The 16,250-nt window shown below is 40.7% G+C and overlaps 1 protein-coding gene across 1 annotated transcript in view; it reads left to right on the top strand.

Annotated features, from left to right (window-relative positions):
* LOC119735989 (ATP-binding cassette sub-family A member 5-like) overlaps nt 1-16,250 on the top strand; it is a 55,549-nt gene that overhangs the window by 22,260 nt on the left and 17,039 nt on the right. The window contains exons 13-22 of the mRNA XM_038209971.1: nt 1,008-1,098; nt 3,309-3,448; nt 4,672-4,851; nt 6,404-6,570; nt 7,242-7,446; nt 8,823-8,950; nt 10,201-10,464; nt 11,150-11,446; nt 13,794-13,931; nt 15,260-15,355. Coding sequence (XP_038065899.1) covers nt 1,008-1,098; nt 3,309-3,448; nt 4,672-4,851; nt 6,404-6,570; nt 7,242-7,446; nt 8,823-8,950; nt 10,201-10,464; nt 11,150-11,446; nt 13,794-13,931; nt 15,260-15,355 — 1,706 coding nt within the window. The remainder of the gene's footprint in view (nt 1-1,007; nt 1,099-3,308; nt 3,449-4,671; nt 4,852-6,403; nt 6,571-7,241; nt 7,447-8,822; nt 8,951-10,200; nt 10,465-11,149; nt 11,447-13,793; nt 13,932-15,259; nt 15,356-16,250) is intronic.

Below are 16,250 nucleotides of genomic sequence, written 5' to 3'. Positions count from 1 at the left end.
TTAGAAATGACTCTTCTTATTTTGCGATGACCACTAGACACATCTTAACTTGCGACGTGTTTTAAGCCGTTGTCAAGGAACTTACGACGCGTTCAACATATCGCAACTTTCGTGAAATGGAAGATACGACGCGTCGTGAGTTACGACGTGTTACACGTCGCTTCGTGAAATCGGGTGCAGTTTACACATACTTGATTTTGTCGCAACGACTATGTCGCGCGGCAATTTCGCACACGCGCGTGTGTGAACGAACAAATACGTCATATGTTGCGCGATATTTTTAATTAGGGCTCAAGGATATCGTAACGTGGCAAATGCCTCCCATATGTTGTCCATTCTTTCGATGTCTTTGTATTTCTGCACCCCGGTAGTGATTTTTTTCGTCCATTCCGTACAACCAATCAGTTCAGGCACTTGTGACATACGTAAGCAATGGTTTTTTTTGTCGCGCGATCATAAGATCAAATCGAAATTTGATTTTAACAAATCGTGCAATATGTCGCAAGACTTTGTCACGTAAATGTAAACGTGCTCATTGTTTGTGCATATATATATAAAAACGCATGACATTATCGCGCGAGAAAATCCCTTATGCGTAAAAAAAAAATCAGGGAATGCAATAAAAATGGCTTCTTGTGAAGAAGGTCTGTAGACCATTATCATGTTGCGGCCATCTTGATTTTTTCCCATTCAAATCAACGTAACCAAAGCGAGGCTGGAAGGAAAAATAGTCTGGTTCCTTTTTGCATACAAAGCATTATCATTCAGTACTGTTATTGGATACAGGGAACATGACTGAAATGGTGGCAGCATGATAAAGGTCTATAGAGTGCTTGGGCAGTTTGAGGCGGTTTAAGCAGTAACCAGCAGGGCACTTAGGGCCGGAACAGGCACTAATGGGTTGATGACTGTAGTAGTCAGAAGTATATTTAGAACACAAATGCCCGTAAAGGCCAAAGCTTTTACCCGGTACTGTAGTCATAGTTTCTTCTGCCTTTGATGTGCAGATCGTAAGGCCATGATGTCATTGGGGCGTCTCCGTTGCTATGGGTCTTCCCTCTTCCTGAAAAACAGATTTGGCATCGGATACCACCTTGGGTGAGTCTTGTCCATCAATGCTTCTACTTCCTGACTAAGTTGAAGGCACTGATCCGCCCCTTGAAGTCCTCGTCCTCCTTAAAGCATCCTCATTGAAATCCCCCCCCCCCCTCCTTGAAACTCTTTATAGTCTGCCCCCTCCCCTCCTCCTCCTTCAAGCCCCGCCCCACCTCCTCCTTCAAGACCGGCGGTTCATTGATCACATCCTTGTAGCAGGTTAAAGGGAAAATACAACATTTGCAAACATCAAAAAATAAAACTATCAAATCATTTTGAAATACCTTGCTGGACTGTTAGTGAATGACAGTGTAAAGCATCCTGTAGAATCATGGCACCTGGTATACTGTCATTTTCAAGAAAAGTGGTATTTTTGTATCAATTTCCAACGCTGATCGGCCAATCAGCGTTGGAAACAACTGGCTCTTTTTTCAAATACTGGCCCCAATTGACCATCGCACTTGTTTGCAATCGATTACAAATCTATGAACGGGTACGAGCCAGCTAGACTGGTTCCCTGACCTTACAATTCCCCAATGTATGTAAACTGCTCTGTTTCTTCTTATATGGAGTCAGGGAACCAGATTACAGAAAAATGATCGTTTTTCTTGGTTTTTATAGCATTTTCGAACCCAAAACCTCAAAAAAGTCAGTGTAACTATATTTGCTATATATTTCCAACCCCCCAATTCCATCCATTTCTGAAAATTACAGCAAAAGCAAATGATGTATATTCCCTTTAAAGCCCTTTACGGTTTATAAGTAAGATTTGAGGCTTTGCATGGTGGAGATACTAAATAATGAAAGGTTGCGGAAACACCATGTGCGAATAATTTCTCAACTAAGAGAATGGTTCTGAAAAGAACCAGAGGTATAAACTCTCTTGAGTTTATACCTCTGGTTCTTTTCAGAACCATTCTCTTAGTTGAGAATGGTTCTGAAAAGAACCAGAGGTATAAACTCTCTTGAGTTTATACCTCTGGTTCTTTTCAGAACCATTCTCTTAGTTGAGAAATTATTCGTACATGGTGTTTCTAAAAAGAACCTTTCATTATTTACGGTTATATAGTTATCACAAAATAAATAATGAAAGGTTTGCGGAAACACTATGTGCGAATAATTTCTCAACTAAGAGAATTCACTTTTGTTACTGAAGTGTTTACTTTCTTAGAGTTTAGGCACTCTCCTGAAGACGGTCAGAGCATACTGACCGGAACGTCGAGTTTATACCTCTGGTTCTTTTCAAAACCATCTTAGTTGTGAAATTATTCTCACATGGTGTTTCCGCAAACCTTTCATTATTTAGTATCTCCACCATGCAAAGCCTCAAATCTTACTTATCACAAAATACTCGGCTTCATATCAGTTGCCGAAACATTTTAACTGCTATTCTCTTTGTGCAACTTTGTACCGGCGCAGGACGCAGTTGCAGCTGGTAGTTTCGAATATCCGAATATTTGGTCAAATGCAGTTTTGAGTAATCGAATACTACAAAATCGGAAATGGACAGCTCTATTCATTTGAACATTGATGCTACAGCAAGAATCTTCCTCACTATTTTATGAGTGCTGATGGTTTGAAAACAATCAAGTAGGAAAGAATGTAGTATCCAGACGCCACTTCAGCGATTGTGTTTCCTAACAAAACTGGAAATGTTTCTCAGTCCCAGATTCATGTCTTTTCAACATTTTTGCAATGACTGACCTTTAGGCCAAAAAAAAAGAAGTCTCCAGTTTCTGGTATAGAGCTTGCCCAAAAAGTGGTGCGGCGACGTGGCTTTTTTTTTTTTTTACCTGATTTTTTTGCTTCAAATGTCGGCTGATGACTGCAAATGGTGCCCGACTAAACTTAGTGCAAATATATTGGAGTCCAGAGAGGCCACATAAAGCTTATTCTCGACCATAACCCAATCTAAAAACACATTAAAGTTGTGCAGCAGCAGGATTCCAGTCAAACCAGTGAGTTTGGCGGTTTTGAGACATCATCTTTCATTGAAAAAGAACTTATTCATTTTGACGATGCGCATGGCTACGGCGACGCGCGCGCATACCAGAAACCAGAGACTTTTTGGGGGGGGCCTTATGAAGACGACATGTGAAGAAAAAAGTGGCGTCAGGTTGCAACATTCTTTCCATATAAAAAGTACAATCATCCTTATAGTGTGAGTTGTAATTTAATAATTTTTTTATTTTATTTTGTTTTGCTTTTCCTAGCATGGTGGTAAAGAAGAGCGCTCACATTGACAAAATCACGGAGCTGGTGACAACCCACGTCCCGGAGAGTGTGGTCTCCCGCAGTCACGGCATGGAACTGGCCTATACCCTACCAATACAGGATGCTAACAAGTTCCCTGGTACAAAAATCCCTCGAAAAAATGTTGATGTATTCGGTTGAGTCCAGAATGAATTAGAATGCATCGAATTTATCATTGATATGTTAATGATGGTATGGTTCGATGGTCAGAGCGGGAATTTTGAATTGGTAGTTGTATGTGATGCTAGCGGAGAAACGCGTCACTTCACGCTTGCTAGCAGCAACGCAACACAGGTTATTTATTTAATTATATGCTATTGTAATGGCTAAAGTCATTCTATCTTAAAATACGTTGTTTTAAGAACCTCCCATTATCATTGCTTAGCTAGCCTGAGAGCGGTGGTCAGCATAGGTCAGTGCATACGTTTCCACTTTTTCCAAAAAGGTTTGTGGTTTTTCGTATCTGGCGATCACCAAAAGCAATGGGTTGAATTCACAGTTTGTTATGTTGATATATATCTCGATGTATATCGTGCAAAATTATCATAATAATGATGTGTATTGGAGAAGTTGAAGAAACAAGTGTAGGCTAATTAAAGTACCTGTTGCTGCAGCTCGCACAATCCCAAATTAATGAGTATAGTGTGTTTTGTTTGTTTATGATGATTTAAATGATAACTAATAATTATAATAAAGTGTATTCTTTTGTAAAAAAAATCCCAGTAGTATTTAAAGTTTGAAAGGGAATATATATAACATTTGCAAACATCAAAAAACAAAACTACCAAATTATTATGAAATACCTTACTGGACTGTTAGTGAATGACAGTCTAAAGCATCCTGTAAAATCATGGCACTTGGTGTGCTGTCATTTCCAAGAAAAGTGGAATTTTTGTATCGATTTCCAATGCCATCGTTGGAAAAAAAAATGCTTTTTCCAAATACTGCCCCCGGTTTACCAAATTTAGTTAGTTCACATTTTGTTTGCAATCAGTTACACATCCGCGATGCCAGCTAGTCTGGTTCCTTGACCTGAGACAATTCCCCGACATCTATAAATTGCCCCGTTTTGTCTGAAGTAGGGTCAGGGAACCAGACTACAAGAACAGCATTTCCTTCTTGGGTTTTTCCAGCATCTATGAACACAAAACTTTGAACAGGTCAGTGTAACAATATTTGCTATAACTATTTACCCCAAAATCCATCAATTTCTGAAATTTACAGCAAAAGCAAATGTTGTACATTCCCGTTATTATAAAAGTGGAATTATTAAAAAGAAAGTAAAAATGAAATCTGAAAATATTGACACTCTGTGACACACAGATCTCTTCCAAGCCCTTGAGTCTGATGCTGGCATGCAAGGCGGCACGGTTGCCAAGCAACTGGGCATCAAGTCATACGGGGTTTCCATGACGTCGCTGGAGGAAGTCTTTCTGAACATCAGCGACGAGGAGAATGAAGAGAATGAGCCGATTGAGGAAGCAGATATTGTCCAGACATCAGGTACAGTAGGGCCAACAAACAACCCATGAAATATGCCATTGGAAGCTTGGTGCGCAATTTGTTTTTGTGTCGCCAAAACAAAGTTTTGGGGGACGCTTACCAGTCCGAAATTCTGTATCTCCGTATGACCGGACGTTTCAGCAGATGGGAGTTCTGGGGTACTTGCATTTTTGTCCTTTTATCCCTTTTTCTAAAGATTTCACTTGTGGGGTACCGTTTTTTTTTTTTAAGATTTCACTAGTAGGGTACCGTTTTTTTTTTAAAGATTTCACTAGTGGGGTACTGTTTTTCTACAGATTTCACTTGTGGGGTACCGTTTTTCTCAAGATTTCACTTGTGAGCACCATTTTTCTACAGATTGCACTTGTGGGGTACCGTTTTTCTACAGATTTCACTTGTGGGGTACCGTTTTTCTACAGATTGCACTTGTGGGGTACTGTTTTTCTAAAGATTGCACTTGTGGGGTACCGTTTTTCTAAAGATTTCACTTGTGGGGTACCGTTTTTCTACAGATTTCACTTGTGGGGTACCGTTTTTTCTAAAGATTGCACTTGTGGGGTACCGTTTTTCGACAGATTTCACTTGTGGGGTACCGTTTTTCTACAGATTTCACTTGTGGGGTACTGTTTTTCTACAGATTTCACTTGTGGGGTACTGTTTTTCTAAAGATTGCACTTGTGGGGTACCGTTTTTCTATAGATTTCACTTGTGGGGTACTGTTTTTCTAGAGATTGCACTTGTGGGGTACCGTTTTTCTACAGATTTCACTTGTGGGGTACCGTTTTTCTAAAGATTGCACTTGTGGGGTACTGTTTTTCAAAAGATTGCAGTTGTGGGGTACCGCTTTCAGCCACTTGTGGGGTACTCGTACAAAGGGAATGGTACCCCACAAGTAAAATCTTTAGAAAAACGGTACCCCACAAGTGCAAACTTTAGAAAAAGGGATAAAAGGACAACAATGCAAGTACCCTGGAACTCCCATCTGCTGAAACAGACGGCCGTATCCCCGTTTAACTGTACTGACCAGGACCACTTGTATCCCACAAGTGAAATATTTAGAAAAAAGGGATAAAAGGACAACAATGCTCCTACCCTACAAGTCCTTTTCCGTGATAGCGTCCGTATCCCCATATTCCCCGGGAGGGAAGACACAATTCTCCATCGGATTACTGAGGTCAGAGGTCACGTAGGGGTCATTAGAGGTCATTGTTCAATTATGCTTCAAATGTTTCTTGTTTACAGAATTTGATGGATTTTAATGTAACTTGGCTGGAGTGATCCTTGGGTGGGGGTTCATATCAAGTCTTTTGAAATTGGAGGTCAAAGGTCATTTGAGGCCATTTAAAAATGCACAAAAATTGACCTTTTTAAAGATTTACAAAACATAGGGATCGACCACCGAAAAAGGCGACCTCATTGTTGACCCCGTTGCGTTCAATGTAGCAAGGTCTACTGCATGCGAACCCACCATCTGTGGGCACACAAAGTTTGACCTTTGCAGGTGTGAACTTTGACCTTCTGTTCATCTCCCCGTTCATTAAAAAAAAAACAGACATTGCACCGATTAACCCAGGACGCAGTAGAAACTACAAGTCGATGGGAGACCAGTCGATGGCCCTGAATGTGGAGCATTTGATCACCAAGCCGTTGCAGCCCGGCAAGTACCAGATCAGGGCGTTGTGTAAACTGGAGTTCCTGCAGATGCTGCGCAACCCCAGAGTGAGTTGAAACGTTACAATCTGTGGAAATCGCAGTGTTGTAGTCGAGCTGCTTGTCAAGTCCATCGCAAGTCCATCACAAGTGCGTTACAAGTCATCTAGCCCCAACTCAATTCCCAATCAAACGGTGACAACGGCTTTCCTTTCTCATCGTTGACTTGTGAATTGACTTGTGATTTACTTGTGAAAGCAGTAGCGTAGCTAAAAGAAATTTTATTCGTGGAGTGGGGGGAGGGGTCTCTTTTGTTAAATCTTTGAAACCAGACGTGCCTAAATGGTTTCAATTGACGATTGAATTGTAGATCGAAATGTGTGAAATAATTCACTGTGCCCATGTAGAAGTGTGGCACAAAACAGTCGTTTGATTGTACTTTTATAACGCTCACACTGCAAAGCTATCACACATTTTCTATTTAAAACTCTATATGTTCATACTTTGCCAAAAATCGCTATGAGCATTGCTCCTTTCGATCATTTGATACCGGTGGCCCAATTTTTGGACCGAAGCTGACAGCCTACAACTATAAAAATAGTTATAAGACATTGCAGTAAGTTTTCGGTATTTTTTACACAAAAAAAGTGTCGTTAATGTCATGAAACATTGCAGTCGTACGTCACAGGTCTTTTAAAGGGACATAAAGTACTTTAAGTTGTTCTTATTTCATCTTGCAGACGTACATATTCCGTCTGCTCTTTCCCATCGTCCTCCTGGTAGCGTGTGCCATTGTGACCGGCGTGGTGCAACCTGATGATGGTATAAACAAAGACCAGCCGGAATTGGCCCTTGACCCCACACTGTACCTGAAAACAACGGCCTCATCGCCGCTGAGTGGTCTGACGAAGTTGCTGTACCAGAACAACTTGACTAGTGGTCAGGGTAAGGCAAAAAAGAAAATGTAGTAGCCTCCATACCTTAAAGCTATAGCCCATCATTTGCAGCCATCTGAAAAGTAACTGGCGTAATTATTGTTGAAAAACATACCTGGTTGAAAGATAGTAAGGGGACTAAACTCCCTGTGAAATTATTCTTTCTGGCAAGCTGTCATTTTGAAGTAATCAACGAAAGAAGGCCTTTCCAACGGTGCGTCTTAAGACACACCGTAGGAATATTTAAATTAATAGTTCGTTTTGTTATTCGGCGAAGCGCGTGCAAGCACTGGCAAGACGCACACACGCACTGGCAAGACGCACACACGCGCGCGGTTGCTATAATTCATCGGATCAGTGCGCGATATCGCGTATAGCTGCAGTCGGCTCAGTGAGAACGCGTCTCGGACGCTGAATTCAGGCCCAATTCAAAACATGATTCAGCAACTTTTGATTTGAAATTGAGATCCTAGAATGCTGTTTTTCTCGGAATATACAGCTGAAGCTGAGCTGAAACTTCATCAGGTTAGTTCTTCAGTATCCTTCATTAGATTTTGAACACTTTTGTTGCTTCAAACGAACAAAATGCACAAATTACAAATGATGGACTATATCTTTAAATAATTGCTATGACGTCACAGTATTGTTAAAAGTGTGGATTGGGAACTTTGAATCTGTTGCTCTGGTCAAATAGTGTGGATTCGGAACGATTAAACCATTGCTATGACGTCACACTATCGATTGCTAAAAGTGTGGATTCGGAACTACAAATCTGTTACACTGGTCACAAAGTCTGGATTTGGAATTACGAATCTGTAGTAAGGTGTTACGAATCCACACTTTGAACGTGTCGGACAATTGTTCTCCTTAATGAGCATTAAAAGGAGACGCATCCTTGGACATTTCTTTAGTAAATCAAGTTTTTTTATTCGGCGAAGCGCAGGCAAGCGTTGCTGTAATTCGTCGGTTCAGTGCGCGACATGGCGTAGCTGCAATAGGCTCAGTGACTACGTGTCTCGGACGCTGAATTCAGGCCCAATTCAAAACATGATTCAGCTGAATCGTGATTTTAGAATGTTGTTTTTCTCGAAATACACAGCTGAAGCTGAGCTGAAACTTCATCAGGTTAGTTGTTCAGCACCCTTTAGATTTTGAGCACGTTTGCTGCTTTAAATGAACAAAATGCACAAATTACAAATGATGGACTGCATCTTTAAGTGTAGAGCACAAATTTAACAGTCAGAAAGATTAATCGTTATACAGCAATGTTCATTGAAAAGTTTCAACAGTAGCATTGCCATTTAACGAGTAATAATTAACTAAAAAATAAGATGAATATGGATAAGTAAAACCGGTAATCTAAAAATGCTACAATCTCCTCTGCAGACATCGAGCTTCTCAAGAAGGAATTTGAACGCATGAAATTGATCAGTGACGAAATCACCGATATGAGTCTAGTGAATTCAAAAGCTCCGCGTAGCATGGCTACTGTGGCGAATGACTTGGGTACAACTGTAAGTACATAAAGTATATGCACTACTATCGTTACATCTAGATAGGCATCTCCATAACTGTGATTTATTTATTAGCGGTAAAACTATTGGATTATTATGGCTGTAAGAAGGCGTTTCATTTTTTTTCAGCTATCTTTCAGTTTTGGGTAGGTATTACAATAATTGAGGGAATTTTTTGACAAGAAACCCACAGCTCATTAGCTATTTAACAATACAGGGTGAGTAAAAAAAAAATAAAGAAACCCAAATGTCGGGACCATTGTTTTAGTGAAGTTCTACATGTAGCACTTTCAAAATCTAGGATATGAAAGCCCAATTCATAAGCTTTCTTTCAGTACAAGAATCATTCAAATCACTCATGTACTTTTCAAGTTACGGAATTTTAAACACAACCACCGTTTTAAAGTTCTGTCCACGGATCTCAAAAAGCTAAGTGCTCTTTCAGCAAAACGAAAACAAATCACGTAGGGACGTGTGTGAATTGTTTTCGTTTTGCTGAAAGAACGCACAGCTTTTCTGTGATCCGTGGACAGAACATTGAAACGGTTGTTGTGTCTAAAATATCGTAACTTGAAAAGTACATGAGTGATTTGAATGATTCTTGTACTAAAAGAAAGCTTATGAATTGGGTTTTCATATTCTAGATTTTGAAAGTGCTACATGCAGAACTTCACTAAAACAATGGTCCCGACATTTGGGTTTCTTTTTTTTGACTCACCCTGTGCTTGTTGACTGCTGTGATGTGGGATATTACGTTTTGAACACCCGAGGGGGGCATAACACAAGAGGCGAAGCCGAGGGTTCTGCATGTATGCGCCCTGAGGAGGTTAGAAACGACATATCCTACATCACTGCAATCAACAATTGCTTTGTTATATCGTGCCAATAACTCAGATAGATAAATGGTTGTAAGGTACTGTGTGAGAAATAAATTGAATCACTGCGATGTAACCTTTGATAACTGAACTAGGTCCAAAACTTCAACATTTGATCAAAATTTAAAATTCACACATTCAAACATTTCATATGTTTCAAATTCACTCCTATTGAATGAAATATGCACTGACATGTGAATATTCAAACCTTCATGATATTCAAATGTATTAGAATTGACTTGGGGTTGAATAGAAAAATCAATGGAGATTTGAAGTTTTCAAATGTAATCATATATTCAAATGTATGTAGATTATTCAAATGTATGTAGATTATTCAAATTGACTTTGCTCAATGCCGGTTTGAACCACCCCCAGGGCAATGCACCAGCGTTCCTGGCACTGTATAACAGCACAGCCCAGCACTCTATCCCCGTCATCTTAGGGTTGCTGAACAACGCCATCGCCCGCCTGCAGGCGCCAGGCAAGGATTTGAAAGATGTGATCATCGCCAGCAAGCCCTTCCCTAGGCAGATTTTCGGAGCGACGATCAATTACACCTTCCTCTTGGTTCTGCTAGTGGCTTTATCCGTCAGCCTGCTCCCCATAGGATTTATCACTGAGGTTGTGAAACTCAGACAGGTATGTGAGGAATAACAACCTCTTTGTATCCCCCTGGCTTATAAGCCAAGAAAGGGGGATTTCGCAGGTGTATTCATTTCCATCTGTTTGTCTTTGTGTTTCGTGTTTATGGTGTAAATCGAGGACACACACGTGCAACATCATAGATAAATCGAGGACAGAAACCGAATCGAGGACTCTTTGGTTGGAAAACGTGTATGCAGTCAATGAGAGCTGTTGCAAGTATAAACAAAGGGAAAGGGAAGAGGAACAATAGAAAATCCTCAATTTACACCATAGACAAACCAATGTGGCCGTGTGTCTGTCTGTACTTGTTCTACATAACCCCCGAGGACAGACACACAAAGGGAGAACAACAGATCCTTTCAGTCCTTGGGAGTTGGGTCTTTTGTTCAAAACGGTCCTCTGTGGTAGGTTTGTGTGCTTAGTCTATGGGAGAGTGTTATATTACAGGGACAAAGGAAAACACAAAGCATTGTCCTCGGGAGTATAGTAAAACGAGAGTCTGTGTCCGCGTTTGTTTATGGTGTAAATCGAGGACACACACGTGCAACATCATCGATGAATTGAGGACAGAACCAACTCAAGGACGATCGATTAGAAAATGTGTTTAAAACCAATGAGAGCTGTTGCCAAAAAAGTATAAACAAAGTTGATCTCTTTTGTATCTGCAAAAACAAAACAGGAGAAGATACGCACCCAGCTTCGCGTCTCGGGGGTCAAAATGACCCATTACTGGGCCTCCCACCTGCTGATAGACGGCAGCCAGCTGTATCTGATTGCTGCCGTTGGTATCGTCGTCAATCTGGCCACAGGCTTCGCAGTGGGTGGCTCCGCGTTCACCACAGCAGGGGCAATCGTCTGCCTCATTGTCTTCATAATCTTCTACATTCCCTTGGAGGTCCTTTTCTGCTACTGTCTCAGCTTTCTCTTCAGGGAGTTCAAGACGACCCAGTCGATGGCTCAGTTTTTTTACATATTCGTAAGTACATATGTAAATTCAGAAAAAAAAAACATTATTGAGTACTTTTCGAGTACTGCTATCCCAAAATTTTGAGTAAAATTAGCGTGTTCGATTACTCCCCCCGCGCTTTCTTGTGCCTCTAAATCGGGGAAAGTTGTACATGTGCAATACATGAGAGTAATTAAATGAACGATCTCGGGTCACTCGACGACATACGAGTGACAAACGTGGTCGTAATGAATTACAAACGTTAAATATCGGGGCCCATTTTTAAAGTGAATTGGTTTTAAATAATTATATTGAAGGTGACATGCTTGACTGAAGCCATGCTGCTTCAGACACACTGTTAACACAATGTCTCAATATCCACCCATCATCTAGAGTTGTTTTTGAACTTCCCAACGCTGGCCCACCGCTGGTGCATTGCCGCACATATTACCCGCAAACTTTCCGGTGAGCTTGCCTGCAAGCTTGCTGCAAGTTTGCCGCAAGCTTGCCGCGAGCGTGCAAGCTTGCCGCGAGCGTGCAAGCTTGCCGCGAGCATGCAAGCTTGCCGTGAGCTTGCCCTAATTTAAATACATGTATTTGGAACCTTACACGCAAGCTTGCATGCAAGCTTGCTGCAAGGTTACTGCTAGCTTGTTGCAAGCTTGCAAGCATTTCTGTAAGGGATGGGAGCCATGTTTTAGCACAGTCTTATTTTTGATGGGATACTTTAATACCCAAGTAACCGGCTCAGCAGGTCAGTTGCTTGGGCCAGGCTCGAGTTTAATCGAACGCAGTCGCGCTTGCATGAGTGAACGCGGAAAGTAATTGAACACGCTAAATGTATTTTCATGTGTAGTGGGCATGATGGCAAAATGCATACGCCGACACAATTAATTTTTACCGGTTATACGCTTGTATCTTGCTTGAAACCAGTGAGTTTTATTCAATTCCGGCTAAAAAGGGATAAGATTTCAAGCGTTGTATATCTAATACAAATATCCTCAGTGGAGGACACTTATATTATAAAAAGAAAAGAAAACCCAGGGTTCTAATAATTACAAAACAATTAAAACAATTAATACAGTGAATATATAAGGGAAACAAAAGGGCCTATCTTGATCCGTTGTTGTAGACTTGCTTGACGGGACTTGCTTGACTTGACGAAACTTGACGGGACTTGCTTGACTTGGAGACTTGACTTGACTTGACTTGACCGAAATAGTAGACTAGCTTGGCGGAATTCTTTGACTCGGTGCTGAGGGAAACTTGAAGACTTCACATGAAGACTCTCAATGCTTTAAACAATGAGATGAAGACGACTGGACGAAAGGGGTCCAAAAGGATATGTCTATACCCCTTCTCTAGCTGTCAGTTGATGAATGGAAAAGGCTCTCAACTGTCCAGTTATAAAGCACTCGTGCCCTTCGTTCCTAGAGCAGGACAGAGGATGAATATATGAATATGGCAGATTCAGCTGGAGGGTTACAGAGACAGTTTAAACAGTGGAGCTGGTCGCTGCCAAACAACACGTCTCTGTTAATTGCAGTTCAGTGGTCAAGTCAATATAAATATTAACTTCATAAAATACTAAGCAAATGGAATCTACAAATAAGCAAAAGTGAAAGTCCCTTTAAACAATAGGCTGTGTGTAACGTTGTCATGGTCACCAGTGCTGGTCAATGCCCTCTTCCACTAGTGTGCGTACTACATAGGTTGGTCTTACCCAGAAGTGAGTAAGGTACCCCCAAGGACATTATACCAAGACCAATGCCTCAGGCATGACAAGGTTACACCTGTTGCATCATAACACTTAAAACAATTCAGGGAATACGAATGACTCATAATAAGAAAGTAAAAGTTGACCAGGATGGAGAATACCAAGATCCTGAATAATCAAATTAATCTTAAAACAAAAAGGAATATAGAAGATGAAAACTTGGATATAGAGAAAATTTTTAAAAAAGGCTAGCTACTGAAACAAACTAAACTAAGATAAAACTTAAAAGGCTATACTAGATATATCAAGTAAAATGAATACACTTATCAAATGATCAAAGAGAACTGTTACAAATTCACAGAAGTTGTACTAAGGAAATTATTCCTCTTTTCACTCTAGTCAAAAGTAACTGGGAATGATTATAAGATAGCTGATTGTCTTTTGGAATATGCCAAAAAGTTTACTGCAATTGACTTTACTGCAATTGACTCTCTCCAATATCAACGGGTATCTGTGAGGATAGAAGCTTCATCACGCTGACCTCAAGCTTCTGCAAGAAAGTGGTCTCATGGCCTGATGAATGGGGATAATATTCTGGAATGCCTTGGCTAGATATAATTACCATGCTACCGGTTGTTTGTTTCTCCATTACACTTGCAGTTACCCGTCATTCTGATGACTATTGTACTGATATTTGATGCCACAAACTCCCAGGCTGTTGCCATGATTATGCATTACGTAATGTGCGTCCTGTGGCCACCCTACATTATCTTTGGTGAGATGTATTACTTCAATCAGGTAAGAGAGGCTGGGAAAACAAAAAATTACTGATTATAAACATTTGTTGATTTAAAGGTTGCGTCCATCATTTGTAATTTGTGCATTATGTTCGTTCGAAGCAACAACAGTGTTCAAATCTAAAGAAGGGTGCTGAACAACTAACCTGATGAAGTTTCAGCTCAGTATATGCTGTATATTCCGAGATAACAATATTCTAGTATCTCGATTTCAAATCAAATGTTGCTGAGACATGTTTTGAATTGGGCCAGAATTTCAGCGTCCGAGACACGTTCTCACTGAGTTGATTGCAGCTGCGTGATGTCGCGCACTCAGCTGACAAATTAAAGCAACCGTGCGTGTGTGTGTGTCGTCGAAAAAAGAAACAAACTACTCAAGGAAATTTCCAACAATGCGTCTCTAGAGGCATTGTTGGTAAGGCCTTCTTTCATTGATTTCTTCAAAACGACAGCTTGCCAGAAAGAATAATTTCACAGGGAGTTTTGTCCAATTACTGTCTTTAAACCAAGTATGCTTTTCAACAATAATTACGTCAGTTACTTTTTGGATAGCTGCAAATGATGGACTGTACCTTTAACAGTTGATGACTGCTGTGATGTGGGATATGGCAGGTTTTTTAACACCCGAGGCTGAGGGTGCTTTACGCCCCGATGGGGTTAAAAACGTCATATCACAGCAGTCAACAGTTGTTTTGTGATATCGTGCCTAAAGCCAAAAAGATCGTAACTTACTAGAAATGAAATGAGTCACTGCATTGAACCCTTTTGATGCCGGCGAGCTTTACTGGGTCACTTTAAACTGCCATTCATAAATACCGAGGACAGTTTACCCATTCCTATTGGTCGAGAGCCCGTCACGTGGATGGTTTTAAACGGTTGGCAAAACACCAACTGGTTTGAAATCCTTTTTTTTCCCAGTGTCCAATCAATTTGGACTCTTGTGAAATCTGGTCCCTTTGACTCTTTTATTGGTTGAACCCGATCACACGTGACCACTCACTCTCCATATTATCTTCATGTAGGTATGCGCAATACTACACACTGGCACTGCTAAGTTCTCCAATCTCCATATAAGGAGATTTGTAGTACTACTCGCAAGAGGCACATACCATAACCATAGCTAGAGGGGTGTTTCATAAAACATGCAGTAAAATGGTTGAACAAAATCATTGGAAATTTATAATTTTTGAATTGTTTTGACTTTCTGAACGAACACTATTTACGAATGGGAATGAATATGTGCTTGGCTGGTATTAAACAAGTATCCTTGATCTACCAGTTTTCGGAGAATAATCTATGGTTTTTTGTTTTGTTTTTTAATCAACTTAGATCTATGATGGTGCGAAGTTCAACAAACAATTGGATCAGCTCACCTTCGGTTACTATCTTGACTTTAATCAAAAAATTCTGCCAACCATTATCTGTGTGAGTAGCACGTTTGTCATTCGCAGTGTGTTCCACTTTAATACACAAAGAAATCGCTGTCTGTGGCCATAACATTTGCCCAGACGCTAATTTCTGGGTAGTCTATGTAATAGACCACGGGGAATGCCGTGGTCTATTTCGCGTGAACAGATTTGCTGATTAATTAGGCAAGACCCCGCCTCTTGACCTCCCAGATTTTGACCAATCAGCGGGCGCTTTCTATATCGGGTATTCGGTCATTCACCCGTTGCGCGTCACATAGACACAATGGATTTTTTTAAAAACGTGTCACGCGCTCTGTATCATGTTACACGATATGGGACCGGTTGTTGTGGCATTACAAAGCACTGCATTCGAATTGGCCAATCAAACCATTTATTCCTGATTTGGGAATGAAATGACGTCACGATTGAGTAACGTCGACTCCGATTGGCTGGCGCGTGGCTTGCATAAATTTGGATGTCAGGAGATGTCAGACGTTCTCCAGGATTTGGCTCTGTGGATAATGGGTGATACTCAGACTAATTTCTGGGTTGGTGCCAGCGTTACGGCCAAAAAAAAAAACAAAAACATGTTAAGCGTGCTTCCCTTTTGGAGGCCGCCTCCTTCTTTTTTTTTTAATTGAAAAGAAAAAAACTGAAAAAAAAAAGGATACATTTTAAACATTGACATCATGTTGGCCTCTTTGTCTGTTGCATGTAGTCCATATAAAGCTGGTATGTCATTTTCTGAGTCCAAGTGGCGGCCATTTTTAAAAAAAAACTGGCGGCCATCTTGAAAAATAGCCCAGCCGGTCGTTTTGGAAAAAGGGTCGGGCGGCCATTTTGGGGAAAGATGCTACTACATTTGCCTCCCTCCACCTTGGAGTATAGATGGGTACCTCAGTCGAGGACCG

Source organism: Patiria miniata, unplaced genomic scaffold (genome assembly GCF_015706575.1).
Source record: "Patiria miniata isolate m_02_andy unplaced genomic scaffold, ASM1570657v1 HiC_scaffold_29, whole genome shotgun sequence".
Classification (NCBI taxonomy): Eukaryota; Metazoa; Echinodermata; class Asteroidea; order Valvatida; family Asterinidae; genus Patiria; species Patiria miniata.
Note: the sequence above shows the minus strand (reverse complement) of the source record. Positions and strands in the feature narration are given on the sequence as shown.